Source organism: Tachyglossus aculeatus, chromosome 18, assembly GCF_015852505.1.
Source record: "Tachyglossus aculeatus isolate mTacAcu1 chromosome 18, mTacAcu1.pri, whole genome shotgun sequence".
NCBI classification, from domain to species: Eukaryota; Metazoa; Chordata; class Mammalia; order Monotremata; family Tachyglossidae; genus Tachyglossus; species Tachyglossus aculeatus.
Genome location: NC_052083.1, coordinates 26,288,063 through 26,308,097, shown reverse-complemented (window position 1 = coordinate 26,308,097; position 20,035 = coordinate 26,288,063). Strand labels below are relative to the sequence as shown.

At 47.4% G+C, this 20,035-nt stretch overlaps 1 protein-coding gene across 3 annotated transcripts in view; it reads right to left on the bottom strand.

Annotated features, from left to right (window-relative positions):
- Positions 1-3,573: 3,573 nt before the first annotated feature.
- UBE3A (ubiquitin protein ligase E3A) overlaps positions 3,574-20,035 on the bottom strand; it is a 62,734-nt gene continuing 46,272 nt past the window's right edge. For all 3 annotated transcript variants that reach the window (XM_038760271.1, XM_038760270.1, XM_038760272.1), the window contains 7 exons: positions 18,892-19,036; positions 12,693-12,898; positions 11,483-11,647; positions 8,627-8,782; positions 8,451-8,524; positions 5,200-5,343; positions 3,574-4,352 (listed from right to left, as the gene is read on the bottom strand). In XM_038760271.1, the coding sequence (XP_038616199.1) occupies positions 4,232-4,352; positions 5,200-5,343; positions 8,451-8,524; positions 8,627-8,782; positions 11,483-11,647; positions 12,693-12,898; positions 18,892-19,036 (1,011 nt within the window). In that variant the 3' untranslated portion in view covers positions 3,574-4,231. The remainder of the gene's footprint in view (positions 4,353-5,199; positions 5,344-8,450; positions 8,525-8,626; positions 8,783-11,482; positions 11,648-12,692; positions 12,899-18,891; positions 19,037-20,035) is intronic.

The following is a 20,035-nucleotide window of genomic DNA, read 5'->3' as shown; positions in this document are numbered from 1 at the left end:
AAAGCACTGTTCTAAGCGCTGGGGAGGATACAAGGTGATCAGGTCCCATGTGGGGCTCACAGTCTTCATCCCCATTTTACAGATGAGGGAACTGAGGCACAGAGAATTTAAGTGGCTTGCCCAAGGTCACACAGCTGACAAATGGCAGAGCAGGGCACGGGGGCTGTGCCTGGCCTGTTTATCTTGTAGCTACCCCAGGGCTTAGTCCAGTGCTCAGCACATGGTAGGCACTTCAACAGCACAGTTGCTGTGACGATGCTATATTTATTCATTTATTTACATTAATGCCTGTCTCCCCCTCTACACCGTGAGCTCGTTGTGGGGTGGGAATGTGTCTGTGTTTTGTTGTATCTTACGCTCTCAAGCGCTTAGTACAGTGCTTTGCACCCAGCAAGCGCTCAATAAATGTGAATGAATGGTTCTCCATTGCTGTGAAAACAGTCTCCCCCACCATCGCCCCACCCTGACACACACACAAGGTGGCTCACTGCTTCCCAGCTCTAACCCTCTGGTGTTCCATTCAGTTCATTCCACCTTCGCCCATCTCTCCGCTCCCCAAATACCTGTTTGACCCTTTCACCATCCCCCGACCCCCAAAATGCCCAGGAATGCCCAGCCACCACCTACCAAATCACAGTCCAGCGTGTGACTCCCCTCCCCCCCACTCCTCTCCACCTAACTTGCTTTTCAAGTTGCACTTCCACCCAATTCCAGGGCATCTGCAAATGTGCATCCCACTCATTCAATTGTATTTATCGAGCACTTACTGTGTGCACAGCACTGTACTAAACGCTTAGAAAGTACAATTCCTTCTACCTTTCCCATCTCAGTCAACGGTTTCCCCCAATCTGCTCCATTCTCCCTCCCCCAGCCTGTCCTCCTGGTCATAAAAGCTCACGATGTTTGTGCGACCTTTAACGTCTCTGTGTCATTCCCCCTCCACATCCAGCCTCTCTTTTAATCCAGCCACTGGGGTCCAAACCCTTGCCATCTACCAGTTTGGCTCTGAGATCAGCCTCTTCCTGTGGCCCAAAAGAGCTTGTTGCCATGGAGCCTTCTCTCCCCACCACCTCCAAAGACTCCATCCCTCCGCTGGAGGTCCCTGGTATAGTCCTCTGCACAGAGTAAATGCTCAGTAAATCCCCCTAGTCTTCCCTCCACCACTGCTACCATGGGCTTGGGGCCAATTTATCCTCTGTGGGCTCCACTTGGGACAGTTTGGGGCTGGACCAGTTCGAAAGAGGGGCTGTTCTTCCCCAAAGTGGGCCTGTAGCTCTGAGCTAACCACTGCCCAAGTGAGCAACTCATGGAGGCGGGAGATACCAAAACTACGGGATGGTCTGGGCCCTCGGCCGGACACCCAGATTAATGTGGCTGATGCAAGCAGCCTGTGTCTGGTTGCCGAACAAAAAGGGGGGGAAAGGTTCAGTTAAAAAAAAAAAAACTATGGACCATTTCCCACCCGCCCCCCAGGATATTAATTTCTTGTAGGCATGAAGTGCCACTCTAACTCCATGAACTTATTTTTTCCTCTGGAAAATGCTGTTTTACTCACTTAAACATTTCATGAATGAGTGATTCCTGCCCCGGGGTTACTCATGGCAAACAACAAAACCTCTGGTTCCCTTTACTAAAACAGCCCATTAATCATTTTTATAATGAACACTCATAAAGCTGAAGACATTTGAAAAATTATGGGCCAATTGTGGTTTTCATTTTTTCCTGGCACGCCTTGAATGGGGAAGTGGCTAAATTTGAAACTCAGTCTCAGTGTCACTTTCCCTCCAAGTGACACTTATGCTATTGGGAAGACTTTGGAAAGCAAAGGCAGTAGAAATTCAGAAGATATTTGAGATTGCTGAATTGGAGGGAGACTGACATTAAAATAAATAAACTAGAGCTATGTACATAAGTGCTGTAGGGAAGAAGGGGAGGAACAAAGGGAGCACATCAAGGCCTCCCCAGTGCTTAGAACAGTCGCCGGTCATCAGGCCTGACAAAGCCCGGGGACTTGGGGGTCTTGACCAGAGATGATTCCCTGCAGATCACCAACCCTGGATCTATCCCAACTGAACCTTTCCTCTCGACGGCGGAACAGAGTCCACAGGTCCTGACCTAGCCCTCCTCCTTCCCCAGCTGGGGAAGTGGCTAGTACAGACGGAGAAGAGGAAAGAGGCAGGAGGAAAATCAGCCCCGACGTGGCATCAAACCCGCTCCCGGCTTTGAGTTGAACTGTTAAATGGAAAACAGTGCTTACGGGTGACCTACATTACTGACATGGGTCCGGCACCCGATCGCAGAAAAAACCTGCTCGAATGGCAGGATTTTGATCCTGCGGAGCCGATACGCAACTGGGGGGAAAGCAGCTACGAGGTGCATCATCCACGTACCATGTAAAGGGTCTGGGAGCCACTGAGGTTTCTCCTGTTCTTCCCGTCGTGGCTTCTGCCTGCCATCCTGAAGGAGAAGGATCCGGTCGGCAGGACTTTGTGAAGAACCAACGAAACCCGCTCTAACATTCTCCAGCGAGTTGTAAACATACCTTCATCAAAAGTACGAGGTTCATGGCAAGGAGACGACCACCTGCTTTTCTGCTTGAATCATGGTGAAAAACATCTGTTTTATTCATCGTTATAGTTACATGACAATTCTCTGTTTCTCATCCTAGAAATAATTTATCAAAATGATCCCAAAGACACGCTGGTTTGGCATTTTTGCTAGCAGGGATTCTCAATGATATGCACGCCCAGCCCCCCGGCCCCCAATTCCAGATGATTTAGTCTGGAACAGTTAGTTGCAAGCCAAAAGACCCACGCCCAGCTTGGGCCACGACTTATCACTTGAAGGAAACAGATTTGACCGATTATGTCCCTGTAGTTAAAAAATACAGAATCCCTTTATTTTAAATTGCAACAGGAAAAGGAACAGTACAGACACAGGAGGCTAAGAAAGGGAAACTAGTTACTTGTGAGAGCATCAGAACTGGAAACCCAAAGGGCCTTTTCTGTGTTGTCGGCTAGTCACTTTGGTATTTCCTTTGAAAAAGAAGATTGAGCAGTTGGGGAGGGACAGTATTGGCAGGACTCCAGATGAACAGTGTCACGAATTTCCAGGTCGATCTGTCGTGAAATGAAACGCAAGTCGATGGCGAAGCTATCCTATCCGCTTAACCTGCGCTGCCAGCCACATGTCTCGATAAAAACACCAGCCATTCACAGACAAACAGTTTTGACAGCACGCAGAGAAGACTTGGGACCGTCTGGGTAGAATCGACGTGAAAGGCGATTAAGAATGAATTTCCATTTAAGTGCACTTCCTCACACTTTGTTTCCACAAAGCGGCGACATTCTAGCTTTCATAAGACACCCACCAGCCTCGACACAATGAGGCCGAAATATACTTTCCAAACCGAAACCCCGAACCGGCCTTTTGGTCCCCATCCCCTGCCAAACCCAGGCTTTGGAAGAACTAAAAATCCCGACCCCCACCCAGCCCCCACCCCGATTGGCTAGAAACAAGACTGGCCAATGAAACGCATCATCCCGAAACACGTGAAGACCACATACCAGGAAATGAGTTTCGTTTTGTTTAATTCATTGTGCTGTGACTAAAAGTAAAGTTCTCAGGGCTGCACTTTACATTCGGCGATCTCCCTTCCATTTTATTGATTCTCAAGATTTTGCACAGAAGCTCTTTGGGGGCTTGAACAGCAGTTAACGGCATCACACTGTTTCCAAGACTTCAAGTTTTCAAAGCAAACTGTTCCAAAAAGTACAGTTCCCGATTCGATTAGATATAAGGACCGGGGCGGGGGCGAGGGGGGGGAAGCACATACTTGAAGGTTACACGGTCTACAAACGATGGCGGTAGTTTTCCCGGGGAGAGTACAGTTTGGTTGGTATTTCTGTTTTCTTTAAATACTCCAAAAGGCTCAACTTCAAGCAGTAATAAACACAGGCAAAAGTGATTTAACCCTCAAAATAAATATTCAGGAAAACCTCTCTGTACATACAAGTGAAAGGATAGATAACGCTTTCACGCAAAAGGAGGGGCAAAAAAAAAATAAAGAATTTGTTCATATGAGCAGCTGGTGTCTGCTGTTCCAGCCCCGGGGGTCTCCAGAGAGAAGGGAGGGAGGCTCGGGCAGCTTGCTACCTTACAGCCGTCTGGTTCGGGGACATCAGCACCGCCACCCAATTTTACCCCTTGGTTACACTTTATTCAGTTTTCTTTACAGCATGCCAAATCCTTTGGCGTATGTGATGGCCTTCAACAATCTCTCTTTCAGTTTCTCTTTGCTTGAGTATTCCGGAAGCAAAAGGACATTAAAGCAAGTGTGAGATGTGGGTAACCTGGAGAGGAAAAGGGGAGACAAAAATCAGGCCAAAAACTAAACTCATCAGAAGTGCTCTGTCCTGGGGGGAGAAAAAAATATATCACAGCCAACCCTGGAGATCGCTGCCTAGGAAATTCCTATTTTCTCTATTTCTGAAGACTCGTTTGCAAGGAAAGCGCCTCATTATATCAAAACAGCAGGGCACACGTTCATTCCGGGTGGTGAAAATTATCTCGATATTTGCTGAGGGGTTCCTGTGGGCCAACCACTGTGCTAAGCGCTGGAATAGATACAATGAGACACAGTCCCTCTCCCTCGCGGAGGTCCCAGGCTAAGGGGAGAGAGGACAAGTATTTAATCCCCATTTTACAGATGAGGAAACTGAGGTCAAGAAGCAAAGTGATTCAGCCAAGAATGCACTCTATCCTCCAGACCACCCTGATTTTTCTTCCCAGGCAGGCTCTGATCAAGCTTTGAAATTACATCCTGTGATGTACTAAAATGTAGAAGGGCAAAAGAGCGGTTCACCTTTTCGTTCTTCAACGGAACAAATCGATTTCAATTGGATGCTTTACATCAAGACCCGGCAAAAATTCCAACAACGGGGAAGCAAGGCTGACTGGCTCGAGCCGTGGCTGGAGCAGGGACTGGGGGGTCTTATTATTATTATTATTATTATTATTATTATTTCACAAAATTGGAGGGTAAGGCAACCTCCTCCGCCCTGTTTCACTTTTCTGCGGTGGGGGACGGGGCAGACCAGCCCGCTCCAAGGCTTCCTGTCTGCAAGGCCCTCATGGAAGGCGCCTATCTTTGAAATGACACAGTCCCTACCGCAACTGTGCGTTTGGTTGCATATTTACCTCTCTGTGTCCGGGCCGTTTTTGGCTATGATCATCTTTAATTTTCCCAGGCCTCCCACGGGTGCTCTGTCTGTGCCTGTTGTAAACTGCAAGAAGAGTCTTTTCTGCTCATCTGTAAATGAATGGACTATTTCCCAGAATTCTCTAATTTGGGGGGAGGAAGGGGAGGAAAAAGAAGAGAGATGAATTCACACTGGAACGTTGTACAGTAATGCCAACAACAGCTTAGGTCTTTGAAGTAAACCCCAATCGGAATGGAAGCAGCATTTCCCTAAAAGCTGTAAATCAACACAAGGGTGAAACGTGACTCTGGACCCCAAACTCTCTAACGGCAGCATGTTCGCAGTCTGCGGGCTTGACCTCAAAACCAAGGGTCCCCCAAATAGGTTTCCTCCATCTCTTATTTCTGGAGCTAAAGAGGATCTCGATCGACACCAGTTCGAAATCCTTAATGTCCGGGTCTTTGAGGAATTTGACTAAGGCCAAAGTAAAAGGCCATGGCTGAGTCGCGTTACCACATTAAAACAGACAAAAAAGCCCAAACTACTGACACTTCTGCCGGCCCCACCCCACCCTTAGGAGGGAGTGAAGCCAATGGTATTTATTGAACACTTTGTGTTGAACACCGTATTAAGCCTTTCATTCATTCATTCGATTGCATTTACTGAGTGCTTACTATGTGCAAAGCACTGTACTAAGCGCCTGGGAGAGCATGATTAACAGCAGACACATTCCTGCCCACAACAAGCTCACAGTCTAGAAGGGTAGACAGACATTAATTTAAATAAATAGATAACAGCTACATGCAGATATATAGAACAGTGACTGGCACATAGTAAGTGCCTAACAAATGCCATTATTATTATTATATACAAGCCTTTGGGAGAGTACAATAAATACCATCCATTGACTGGGTGATATAATACAACAAAATGGGGGGGGGACATAGTGCCCGCCCACAAGGAGCCTACAGTCAGGAGGGGGAGACCTGAAATCATACATTCCTTCCTGTGGCAAATTGTATGAGAGGCTATCCACAAAATGGAACAGGCTGTTATTTTTCAGCATTGTTACCATCAAGAGTGTCTACTGAGTCGGAGCACTGTACTAGGGAAGTGTGGGAAGGTGACAAAGGAAGATGAAGACCTCGTTCCCGCTCCCCAGAGGCTGACTAACAGGGGAGGTGGGAAAGGGGAGGGCAGGTGGGAAAAACACCACACGACCCAAGAGAACGGATAACAGACATGACAAAATACACCAAAAGAAACACTAGAAACGGAGGGAGGGAACCTGTCGGCCAACTCTGTTATACTGTACTCCCCCAAGCTCTCTGCACACAGTAAGCACTCAATAAATGCCATTCACTGAATGATCGATTGGGACCCCCGCGTGCCGCCACTGGGAGACCAGATGTGGGGCTGTGACACTGTTGGTGGCCTTCAATGGGTACCCCGGGAGCACACGGAGGATCTGGGGCTAGCTGAAACGAATGGCATGGGCAGGCTGGATGGGAGCCAAACTGAGCAACTCAGAAGGAAAAAAAAAAGGCATAGTAACCCATGCTGGACCAATCAATCAATCAATCATATTTATTGAGCGCTTACTGTGTGCAGAGCACTGTACTAAGCGCTTGGGAAGTACAAGTTGGCAACACACAGAGACGGTCCCTACCCAACAGTGGGCTCACAGTCTAGAAGGGGGAGACAGAGAGCAAAACAAAACATATTAACAAAATAAAATAAATAGAATAGATATGTACAAGTAAAATAAATGAATAGAGTAATAAATACGTACAAGCATATATACATATATACAGGTGCTGTGGGGAAGGGAAGGAGGTAAGGCGGGGGGGATGGAGGGGGGAGGAGGGGGAGAGGAAGAGAGCAAGCTTGGCAGATGTGGGGAGGGAGGGCATTCCAGGCCAGGGGGATGATGTGGGAAGGGGGTTGATGGCGGAACAGGCAAGAACGAGGCACGGTGAGGAGAATAGCGGCAGAGGAGTGGAGGGTGTGGGCTGGGCTGTAGAAGGAGAGAAGAGAGGTGAGGTAGGAGGGGGCGAGGTGATGGAGAGCCTTGAAGCCGAGGGTGAGGAGTTTCTGCCTGATGCACAGGTTGATTGGTAGCCACTGGAGATTTTTGAGGAGGGGAGTAACATGCCCAGAGTGTTTCTGGACAAAGACAATCCAGGCAGTGGTGTGAAGTGTGGATTGAAGTGGGGAGAGACAAGAGGATGGGAGATAGGAGAGGAGGCTGATACAGTAGTCCAGACGGGATAGGATGAGAGCTTGAAAGAGCAGGGTAGCGGTTTGGATGGAGAGGAAAGGGCGGATCTTGGCAATGTTGCGGAGCTGAGATCGGCAGGTTTTGGTGATAGCTTGGATGTGAGGACTGGACTGGACCTCACCAGGCCCCTAGAAACAAGGTGGTATCTGGCCCACCTCCTTGCCTGAGACACACTGGCCGGATCACAGGGTGCCTGTTGCCCACAAACACAGAGCTTAAGAGCTTTAAATAAAATATTTCGCGGCACCACTCGGTAGAATCAAAAAGACATTCCATTCTCTGGGATCCAGAGCCCGGAGGAGAAAACCCTAGGCTTCATCTGGCTGTGAGATCCTGTGGGCTGGAGCAGAGGGCGAGACCTACACTTAGAAAGCCCAGGGAACTGGGCTTTACACCCCCACTCCCACTCCAAGACAGCTTGCTTTGGAGCAGTTTCAGCCCCCAGCACAAGGCTCTCGTGATTCCTGGGGTGAACCCCCTTCTCCTCACTCCTGCCAACTTCTTCCTTCCAAAGCTCCCAACCTTCCCCCTTGCTCCTAGACACCCCCTTCTGCTGCCTCTAAATCCCTGGGCTCTGGCCACTAGAAAAGTCCATTTTCACCAACACATGTCACTCCGTCACCTCAGGCCAACCACATCTCTTCTGAGGACTATTGCTGTTGGCAGGGTTGAACGGAGAGGAGGAGAATGCCTCGGCCATCTCATCTCCAAACCAGACCGTGTCCAGTTGCCCTGCTCCGATTAGCTGGGGTCCCTGCCCCGACCTAAAGCCCCCTGGGAAAATCCCCAGACCCCTTGGCCACTCTCCCTAGCCCGGAAGCTACAGGAGCCCGTGGGGAGCCTGCAGAGAGCCCGCTTTAAGATACGGGTGAAAGGTATGGAGGCAACAGTGGATAAAAGCCTGATGACGATGAAGGACATGTCCTACAGCCACAGCAGAGAAACCTTTACCAAAATCGTTCTCTTACCTAATAATAAGAGAGTCCCTGGCATAGCCACCATCATATTCTGTAGTTTCTTCTAGTGCTTGGAAGTCCAGATTCTGAAAACACAAGACACGTTCTAGTTCCTTTCAGCCAATAAACCAGCACTCCCCTGCTACCCCCCAGCATCCGACGTACACCCCAAGTTCCAGTTTTCTTACCCGGCTTCCGCAGATGAGCAATTCGATTTCTTCTGGCCTGAACAAATACTTCAGAGGAGACTCATTGGTCACCATGTGAAAACCTCTCCGAAAGGCTTTGAATTGCTTTTCTACTGATTTATTGAGAATGTAGTCAGCATACAGACCAACAAACTCCTGGAGAAAAAACAGTAACCAGAGAAACTTCTGTTTGGAAGGGAAGTAAAAGGCAAACTGATCTTCTGGCGGGAGGCCGCTCTCAAAGGTGAGCATTGAAACAATTACATGAATGTCCTTCCCGAGGGAAACAGCACTATAAGGAGGTGAACCCAGTATCACACATTTATCACTTGCAGTTATCAGAGCAGTCGGGGGTTTCGCTGCTTGTGTGTATTCATTCATTCAATCGTATTTATTGAGCGCTTACTGTGTGCAGAGCACTGTACTAAGCACTTGGGAAGTACAAGTTGGCAACATACAGAGATAGTCCCTACCCAACAACGGGCTCACAGTCTATAATGGAATGGTGGTTCCAAAAGCCACACCAGGCAGCAGCTGTGGAAGGAGGGGGAAGAATGCGAGAGGTGGGGATGGTTTGGATTGGGGTGAGTTGACGGAGGCCTAGGCGGGGAGATTGGGAAGATGGGTGGTGATGAGAAAGGAGAACTGGGATGGGGTGTGGAGGAGAGTGGGGGGGCTGGGAGGGAGGAGTTGAGGGTTGGCCCTGGTACAGAGGGATCCTGGGTAGGTGGTGAGGGGGAGGGGTGGTGGTGTGGGAAAGGGAGGGAAAGAGCTGCGTGGGAGAGGGGAAAGGGAAGGTGAGGAATGGGAATGGCAGTTGGGAGCAGGGGAATTGATAGTTCATGGTGAGGTCAGCCTGGTAAATGACAGCAGAGCATGTGTATCAGTAAGCCTGGCTTAAACCTGGCCATGCTGTGTCCTAACTGGGTTTTGCTCTCCTCTCCCTCATTCCCTCTTGTGCAAGGGTCTGGGGAATGCCCGCCTCAGCTAATAACAATAATAACAGTAATGCTGATAACTGTGGTATGTGTTGAGCACACACTTTCTGCCAAACACTGTGCTAGATACGCCACAGTCAGATCAGCCTCACACGGGACTCACCGTCTCTGGGGAAGGGAGAACAGGTACCTTATCCCCACTTGATGGACAAGGAAACCAAGGACCGGAAAAGTACAGTGATTTGCCACCCGGCAGGCAAGTGGTGGAGCCGGGATGAGAACCCATGCCGCCCCATTCCCAGGTCGGAGCTCCTTCTACCAGGCCCTGCTGCTTCTCTCTGTGGGATGAGGTTGAAGTAGTAGCAGTGACGGTAGAGATCAACTGGCATGTTTCTACCTCTCTTCCCCGGGTCAGGGTCTCTCTTGGTCACACTTCTGCCTTGCCTGGTGCTTGGTAAAGTGCCCCTTACCCCATCCCAACTCTGACCTTCACTCATGTGACCGTCCTCCCAGGTCCCATCTCTTTTCCCTTCCCCAGACTAGAAGATGAGCCAAAGTCCTGAAATGAAAAATTTTGGAAAAATCACATCGAGGGAGTTCTCCCGTGACTGGGGAGCGGAGTTCCCAGACAGCCTCGGGGTAGGGCCCTTAGAACAATGCTTTGCACATAGTAAGCACTTAATAACTGCTATTATTATTGTTATTGTTATTATTAGGGGGAAATCCCATTAGCGTTAATCACTGATTCGCTGGTGTAGAGGGCAGGGAGCGCCAGGCTACTGCTGAGATAGATATTTCCCAATATGAATTCTTAAATTCTTGTGATGCCCACCACGAATGGAACAATTTGCTTCAGTGCCACCCGCCCCTGCACTATATTAGATATTATAAACATGCAAGCAATAGTTCCATACAGCTTGGAACAGCAAAACTGAGAATCATAATGATAATAACAATAATAGTGGTATCTATTAAGCGCTTACTACATGCCAAGTACTATTAAGCTCTGGGATAGATGCAGAAGGATCAGGTCCCACATGGGGCTCTCAGTCTAATTAGGAGGGAATTTTAAGAACGAGTTTAGCAATCAAGAAGTTTTTCGGGAGTACATCCTGACTGCTCCCTATACACATGTGCACACAACTGCTTCATCCCACACGGGATCTTCTCTTGCCCATTTGTAAATCATGCTTGGCCCAGGACGGCTTCTCACTGCAGGAAGACCATTCCCTGATTCTTCCTTTGTGCTCTATCTGAACTGAACTGTACTGTGTGTACATTATGGCAGAACTGGGTTTTCTGAATTGTATCCTTCTCCTCTCTCTCCTGGGCAAGCTCAGCCCTGCCTTTGAAATTCAGCCTATCTTATAGTCAGGAGCAACTTAAGAGCAAATGAAATTTCTTTTGGAGGTTTCCATGACCTTGCAAGGATGCTAAAAGCTACAGAAAACCCCTCAGGCCCAAGGGAGTCCCTTGCTGGTTAGAAGGGGTTTCTTTCCATGGGGGCTAATATCCTTGTGAAAATCAGCCAGGATGTTTAGATGTCACTCAGAAGAGTCACCATTTCAAAGGCAAGTAAATTGCTTCCTTGGGGTTTCGATATGGAAACCAATAGAGGGGTCTTCAAAAATTGGGTCCGTGTACATTTTCTTTATCGGCGATACGTATACGGACTCCAAGAAGTAGTTCTTTGAAAGGATTAATTGCAGCTCACTCTAGCAGTGTGACCCCATTGGCAGAGCCCCAGAAAACGCTTTGAAAATGTGACGGGCCATTCAACTAGGGATGAATCAGATATTCATTCACGAGATTCTTCACACTTGCGATGCCGGTCTAAAGAAGAGTCAGCGTAGACGTACTAACGTTTTGGAAGGCGTGGAAATAAGAAAACCTTAACAAACAAACCACTCGGAATTACCTTCCTGTTTTCATTTGTAATGGGGATCTTATCTCCATTTTCCTTTAGGTCGTACATCATCGGATTGCCAAAGAGATCTGTCTGGGAGATCTGGAAAGTGATCATCATATCCTCTTCCACACTTCCCTCGTACTCCAGTAAATCTTTCAAACTCTGATACAGAACCTGACAACCAAAACCAAAAATTGGATGCATTACCAACAAGAATCACATCGTCATTGAACACCTCTCCCACCCACCCTGCTTGGAAGAAGGAAAGGAAAGTTACCAGTCTGGGGCTGAACTGCTAGACTGTACGCTCGTCGTGGGCAGGGGATGTGTCTGTTTATTGTTATCTTGTACTCTCTTAGGCACTTAATTCAGTGCTCTGCACATGGTAAGCACTCCGTAAATACGACTGACTCCGAATCGTCCAAACCCCCATTCTGATCGGAGTCCGGCAGGTCACGGAGAAGCCTTCCCCGTCAGCATCCTGCGGTAGCAGTAATACTTATCATGGTATTTCCTGACCTCCCTCTGGCTCCAATGCATTATACTAGACATCAGGGCTGGGTAGGTTTGTCGGAAACTGGAGACGCTTTCCCTGCCCGTGAGGAATTTAGGCTCTTAATGAGGGAGGGAGGCATAAAAATACATTCAAATAGAAGGATCAGAAGAAAGGTGTGTTCACCTGTGTGGACTACCACATAATCCAACAAAAGGGCTGATGAGGATGTGTTAGAGAGTGGAAAGGTACCTTGTCAACCAATGCTGTTGCACTGAGCTCTCCCAAGGGTTTAGGACAGTGCTCTGCACTGAGTAAGCACTCCAAAAATACCACTGATTAGTGGTGGCTTTTGGGTCGATCTGATTCAGGGGTGTTGGGAATTAAGCAGGGCCAGCTGGTTGAAGGGAGCATTTTGGGAAACACGTGCAGGGCTCTGCTCTGCTGGAATTGGCGGGGCCCGGGAGGGGGTGTAATTCCAAAGCAGGGGAGAGGTGAGAGTGTGAGCTGTGGGCATGGCTGCCATGATCTGAAAATCACCTCATCTGTTAGCCTTTGGGGCCCCCTCTGGGACCCCAAGTGTCACCATTGATGGGCTTGTGCTGAGTCTTGGCACTATGCGCGTTCCATTTTCAACGCTGATGTAGAGAGAACTCTACATGCTATCTAATTATTCAGGGTCCCTGGAACCCGGAGCAATAGAATCAAAAGACATGAAGTACTTACTGGGTGAGAGTCTGCAAGATCACGGAAAGTTCCTTTTTTCCCCATTAATTTCCTGTAGACAACCATGGGAAAGTGTACGTCCAGAATACAGTTATTGTAAATAGCCAGACCCAACACTATGCCAATCAGGGTAAACTGACCCTCAGTTTCAAAAGAGGATGGATTGAACCAAAATAGTTTGGTAGACTCTTCATATGTGAACATACCTACAAGAAACAATTTCAAACCAGATATTACTTCCAAATTTCAAGAACAGGGCAGCAGGAGGGAGGGGAAGAAGCGAAGGGAGACCTATACAAATCTAGAGCTTTAAAGACATTCTCAGATATACATGCAGTGAAGCTTAATATCCTGTTCTGGCAGTCAACTTTTGGAAGAGAAAAGGTCTTACTGTGGGGAAGAGGGCGGAGGGGTGGAATTTCAAGGAGGTGAGGAAAACACGTCAGAAGAAGTGATTCTAGCAGTATTTGCCAGCCTGCCTCAAGGTCATGTTTTGTATCTTTCAGGGCTCAGCATGGAAAAAAGGCCCCGGCATGGGAATGTAGTTGGCAGTCGGAAGGACCCAGGACCAAATGAGAAGGGTGAGGAGATGGGAGTGAGAAGAGCAGGGTCACTGCTTCTTCATTTCACTATGGAGTGCCATACCCACCCTCCCTTTCCAAGTTAATGTCCTTCTCTCCCTTCTACCCCTAAACTCTCTCAGGTCATGGGAAGAGTTTCTCAATAAGCAGGGCCAGGCTTCTGCTCTACTATCTGCCCTACCTGTAATCTGTTTTAACGTCCATCACCTCCTGTAGATTGCAAACTCCTGTGGGCGGGGATGGTGCTTATCAACTCTACTGCACTGTCCCAAGCACTTGGTATTGTGCTCTGCTAAGTGCAGTGCTTAATACAGTGCCTGGCACATAGTAAGCACTTAACAAATATCATTATCATTAAGTGAGAAGCAGCGGCTCCTAGTGGATACAGCACAGGCCTGGGAGTCAGAAAACCTGAGTTCTAATTCTGGCTCTGTCACTACTACTACTACTAATAATAATGGCATTTATTAAGCACTTACTATGTGCAAAGCACTGTTCTAAGCACTGGGGAGGTTACAAGGTGATCAGGTTGTCCCACATGGGGCTCACAGTCTTAATCCCCATTTTACAGATGAGGTAACTGAGGCACAGAGAAGTTAAGTGACTTGCCCAAAGTCACACAGATGACAATTGGCGGAGCTGAGATTTGAACCCATGACCTCTGACTCCAAAGCCCGTGCTCTTTTCACTGAGCCATGCTGCTCTGCTGTGTGACCTTGAGCAAGCCACTTCACGTCTCTGTGTCTCAGTTACATCATCTGTAAAATGGGGATTAAGACTGTGAACCCCATATAATAATAATAGTAAAAATAATAATGATGGTATTTGTTAAGCACTTAGTATGTGCAAAGCACTGTTCTAAGCACTGGGGAGGTTACAAGGTGATCAGGTTGTCCCATGGGGGGGCTCACAGTTTTAATCCCCATTTTACAAATGAGGGAACTGAGGCACAGAGAAGTTAAGTGACTTGGCAAAAGTCACACAGCTGACAGTTGGCAGAGCGGAATTTGAACCCATGAACTCTGATTCCAAAGCCCGTGCTCTTTCCACTGAGCCATGCTGCTTCTCTTATGGGACATAGATGTTGTCCAACTTGATTAGCTTGGATCTAGTACCCCAGCACTTAGTATAGTGCCTGGCACAGAGTAAGCGCTTAAATACCACTGGGAAAAAAAAAAAGAAATAAATTCCACCAATCAACTGATAGTCACTGGAAAGCTTTTCACGTCACCTACATCAACTGGACCGGAAAAGGTCTAATAGGTTGAGGTTTGAAACACTGAACCTGTTGCTGTTTAGTGCACAGACCATAAATTCCACTCCCAACTGCTGGGGACTAGGTCCCTCTGCCTTGGACTTTCTAAACAAATGGGGTTCCGGGTTCTGGGGGGATCACTGGGGAACCTCACTTTTCTTGCTGGTCCCCTATGGGGATTAATTCTCCCCAAAATGTCTTCTCAGAGGCTCACTCTCTCCATGGGTTAACGGCCCAACAACTCCATGTCCTTTTCTGTTGATTAATCAACTGCATTTATTGAGCATTAAGTACAGCGCTGTACAAAGCGCTTGGGGGAGTACAATAGAGTTGGAAGACAAGTTTCCTTTGCTTTTCTGAGGAAGTGGCCCCTCCCTGGTCCTTTTCACAAAGGGCACACACTCTCTCTCTCTCCCTCTCTCTCTCCTTAGAGGCCGAGATGAGGGGAAAGATCTTAAAAGAATGTGGAGACCTGCAACTGGTCCTTTTTGTGCAAGGAGCGTGGTTAGGCAAAAGCAAGGCTAACCCAAAATGGCAGGCCATGGGAGGTGAAATGGTATACAGAGAATAGTGAGAATGGATACTCAAAACCATGGTTTGGGAGGGGAACTGTTTAGGGTACTATATCAAGGTTTGGGGAACGCTTTTAATGGAACATCTCAACTTTCCATTTTGGCTCTTTTTTTTTTAAACCTCTTTCTGGTAAAAAGAAAACAACCTTAAGATGCCTCTGGTTTTCATCGAAAAAAATGAGATGATAAATTGGCTTCAGCTGGTGGAAAAAAAATCCAACCTAATGTCTTTAAAATAGATAAATTCTCTCCCTCAGAGTTTAAAAGGCAACTTACGGCTGAGTAGAAACTACATGTTAAAATTTCCTTAATTAATTTAATAATTAATTAAGGAATGTGACAGAGGTCTCAGTCACAAAGAAGGGAAGAGGACAGGCACTTTGTATAAAAACTGTGGAACACCTGTCTACATGTTTTGTTTTGTTGTCTGTTTCCCAATTCTAGACTGTGAGCCTGTTGTTGGGTAGGGACCGTCTCTATATGTTGCAGACTTGTACTTCCCAAGTGCTTAGTACAGTGCTCTGCACACAGTAAGTGCTCAATAAATACGATACAGCGAATGAACGATGAGTCCCCAAAATGGATTTTTGCAGGTCTGAAGGACAGGTGTGGCGGTGATATTAAAAATAGCCATCCATCGTCAGGTGGAAAACCTACAAGCTACCGACAAGATCTGAAGTGTCTCATTTTTCCTATGGAGTGGGCTGTGGGACATTATAGGGCACCTCTTAAGAGGTTCTCTGCAGCTCCAAGGAAGAAAGGCACAAACGCATTACCCATTTATCCATGCATCGATCGGAGAGGCATTTCAGGAAGAACATTGGAGAAAATGTTACTGAGGGTGCTTTGGATAGTATCACAATTAAAACAATGATTTAGGAAGCCTCCAGCAAAAGGCAGAAACCAGGCCTCTGGTTTATCCTCTGTAATCCCAGGCCCTAACTCAGTACTGTGCCCCTGGTGAATGAACTGGAATGATTGCAGTGAGGGATGGAGTATACACAAAACTAAAAGGGTAGCAACTATCATTACCTTTACTACTTCCAGCCTCCAGCATGTTTTGTGCCTGATTCAATCAATCCACTGCACTTAAGTGCTTACTGTGTGCAGAGCACTCTGCTAAACGCTTAGAAGAGTGCAATTCAGCACAGTCGGTGGACACGTTCCCTTGCCATGAGCTTACAGTCTAGAAAGGGAGACAGGCAGTAATATATATAAACAAATTACAGATATGCATATAAAGTGCTGTGGGACTGAGGGATGAATAAAGGGTGCAAATCTAAAGCAAGGGTGAGTTGGAGAAGAGGAAATGACGGTTTAGTTAGGGAAGGCCTCTTGGAGGAGGTGTGCATTTTTGGATGAAGCACTGAAGGTGGGGAGAGTAAACAAACATCTGTTGGAAATGAAGAGGGAGGGAGTTCCAGGGCCAGAAGCAGGATGAGGAGGAGGGGTCAGTGGTGAGATACAGGAGACTAAGGTAACATTAATGGAGCGATGTGTGCGGGCTGGATTGTAGTAGAAAATCAGGGAGGTAAGGCAGGAGGGGGCAAGCCTGTGGTAAGGAGTTTCTGTTTGATCTGGAGGTGGATGGGCAAGCACTGGAGGTTTTTGAGGAGTGAGGAAACATGGAATGAAAATTTTTTAGAAAACTGATCCGGGCAGCAGAGTGTAGTAAGGACTGGAGGCGGGGAAGACAGGACACAGGGAGGTCAGCAAGGAGGCTGATGCAGTATTCAAAGCAGGATAGGATAAATGCTTGGATTAACATGGTAGTGGTTTGGATGGAGAGGAAAGGGCAGATTTTAGAGATGTTGTTTAAGTTGGACTGACAGAATTTGGTGACAGACTGAATATGTGGGTTGAATGAGAGAGATAATAGTAATAATGGTATCTGTTAGGCAGTAACTATGTGCCAAGCACTGTTCTAAGCACTGGGGTAGATACAAGGTAATTAGGTTGTCCCACATGGGGCTCACAGTCTTAATCCCCATTGTACGGATGAGCTAACAGGTGCAGAGAAGTTAAGTGGCTTGCCCAAGGCCACACAGCAGACAAGCAGTGGAGCTGGGATTAGAACCCGAGATTAGAAGATAATGCCAAAGTCATGGGTTTGTGAGACAGGGAGGATGGGGGTACTGTGTACAGTGATGGGAACATTATGAGGAAGACAGGCTTTGGGTGGGAAGATATGGAGTTCTGTTTTGGGAATGGTAAGTTTGAGATGTCGGTGGGTCATCCAGGTGGAGATGCCCCGAAGGAGGGAGGGAATGAGAGGCTGCAGCAAAGAAGGAGGACCAGGACTGGAGATGTAGATTGGGGAATCATCTGCGTAGAGGTGGCAGTTGAAGCCACAGGAGAGACTCCGTCCTCCAAGGGAGTGGGAATACATGGAGATCAGACAGGGACCCCGACTGAGCCTTGAGGGACTCCCACAGTTAGGGGGTGGGAGGCAGAGGATGACTGAGAATGAGAGGCCAGAAAGATAGGAGAACCAGAAGACAGTGTTTCAACTGAAACAAAAAAATTCACAATCAACTATCACTGGTCTCAAGGCTACTTTGGGCCCCAACAAGTGGTAGGCATTCTTTCTTACGTACGTATCCATAAATTATTTATTCATATTAATATCTGTCTCCCCCCTACACTGTAAGCTCACTGTGGGCATGGGGCATATGAATCTATCAACATTGTCCTCTCCTAAGATCTTAGTTCAGTGCTCACAGTTTAGTGCCCGGCACATGGCAAGCACTCAATAAATACCACTGATTGATAGATATAAGAGCTGATATTCATCAACTTGCCATCACAACTATTGGAAATGGACCCCCTGGCTTTGACTAGTGTGCATATGTGCATTTTTTTTTTTGAGTCAAGGAGCGGATGATGGTGATTATAACAAAGTCTCTGGTCAAAAGGAAAACCTTGATCCAGTCCTGAGAGTGGGTAGCCAAAATAGTTCCATCATATGTTTTCTTTTTAGTAATCAAATACCTTGGTTTACCTGAATCCTGTGACGGAGGGAAGGCATTGGCCTCATTAATCCATAAACTCCAATGCCTTCTCTCTCTCCCCTCTTCCCGTTTTGCTCACTTTACTGCCACCATCACTTGCTCCAGGGGAAGAAGAAATAAAGCTAAGTTCATTCCCTTAGGATGGTGCCTGGGTTTTGGAACTAGGGAAGACAACAGAAAAGGTTCCTCCTGCCACCTCACCACAGAAGGACTGGTATTGGCACAAGTTTGTTGCAAGCATACCTGGGTCTTTTTTTTTTTTTTTAAAGCAGTGTGGCCTACTGAAAAGAGCATGAGCCTGGGAGTCAGAGGACCTGGGTTCTAATCCCGGCTCTGCCACCCGCCCGCTGGGTGGTCTTGGGCAAGTCATTTAACTTCTCTGGGCCTCAGTTTCCTCAACTATAAAATGAGGATTCAATACATGTTCTCCTTCCCTCTTAGAATGTGAACCTCATGTGGGCTGGGGTGACTGCCGACTTCGGTGTTTAGTACAGTGCTTGACACATAGTAAGTGCTTAATGATTACCACTACGATTATTACCATTTGAACAATTTTGTCCATACTGAGAAACCAAACTTCTGGCCAAGAAACACTTTGCCAAAAAACCCCAACCCAGTTCTGACTTGAGAGTTGGCTGAATTGCTACCCCCGCCTTCAGAGCGAATGCATACAGCATACAGTGGAGTCAGAGGTAAATTTCCCTTAATTCAGGAGAAGCAATACAGAGAGAACCCTAGCATTTACACTTTAGCGGGGTGAGCACATCACCAAATACATACCAATATCTGGGTTGAAGATTTCCTCCACAACCAGCTGAAAAAACTCTTTGGAAACACCTCCTTCATCTACGCCTTGTTCTCCTTCAAATTCCACATACAACTGCTTCTTCAAGTCTGCAGGATTTTCCATGGCAATCATCTCTAGCTAATAGGTGAACAACATACACATGAAAAAAAAATGATTGCAGCACTAAGGTGAAAGTGGAACAAAAACGAAGTCGGGGATTTGGCGGGGGGGGAGGGGGGGGAGAGAGAGAGAGAGAGAGTGAGTGAGAGAGAGAGAGAGAGAGAGAGAGAAACATGTAGGGTAGTCGATTTTTAAAAACATGAATGGTGCAGTTCACACGATTACACGACTGATTTCTCCAAGGGGTAAGGCGACAGATGCTCTGAATTTGTTAATCCAACTTTTTTTCTACAGGGCCAGGTAGGGACTCTGTACTGGACCAGGGGGAAGCTGGCCTGGAGTCTTTCAGCCCTAGGGGAGGAGCACAGATCTCCAAACATTCCCGACCCTACTGGCCCTCCCCCAAACATACGTGCCATTTTTAGAACAGGAGGCTAGCAGCGGTTCTGTTCTAAAAGTAGCAGTGGCTGCAGTGGTTGGATTTCACTCAGGAGTCCCTCCCTGATGAGGAAGAGGCTCAGACAAGGCTATAGACAAGTCGGAAAACCAATGGGCTAAGCGAAACCAGTTCTGTTGGCTGGACTTTCCCCGCCTCTCGGACGGGCAAGAGAACGACCTGCAAGAAGGCCAAGGACCAGCAGATAAAACATAAATTAGGCATGCAGATGTTCTGTTTTCATCTCCATTTGTGAGTTTAAGGCGACTTTGCTGGGAGCAGGTGGCATCCAACGCACCAGAAGATCCACGAGACCCAAGACCAAGAGTTGAAACTGAATATGGATGAACTGCTCGGCACTCAATCCTAGTACCTACTCTGGCCCAATCAGGACCTAAGGGGCAATGCCACAGGAAAGCGAGCCTCAGGCCTCACTCAAAGTAATGACGTTCCATTTGGTCAAAGTGAGCTTTAGTTCTTCCTATATTTCCTCTTTCTGGATCAGGCAACCAACTTGGTCTGGCTTTGGGCGTTTTTCACGCCGCAAGGATGGCTGGCACTAATTTCTCACGGCTAAGTCA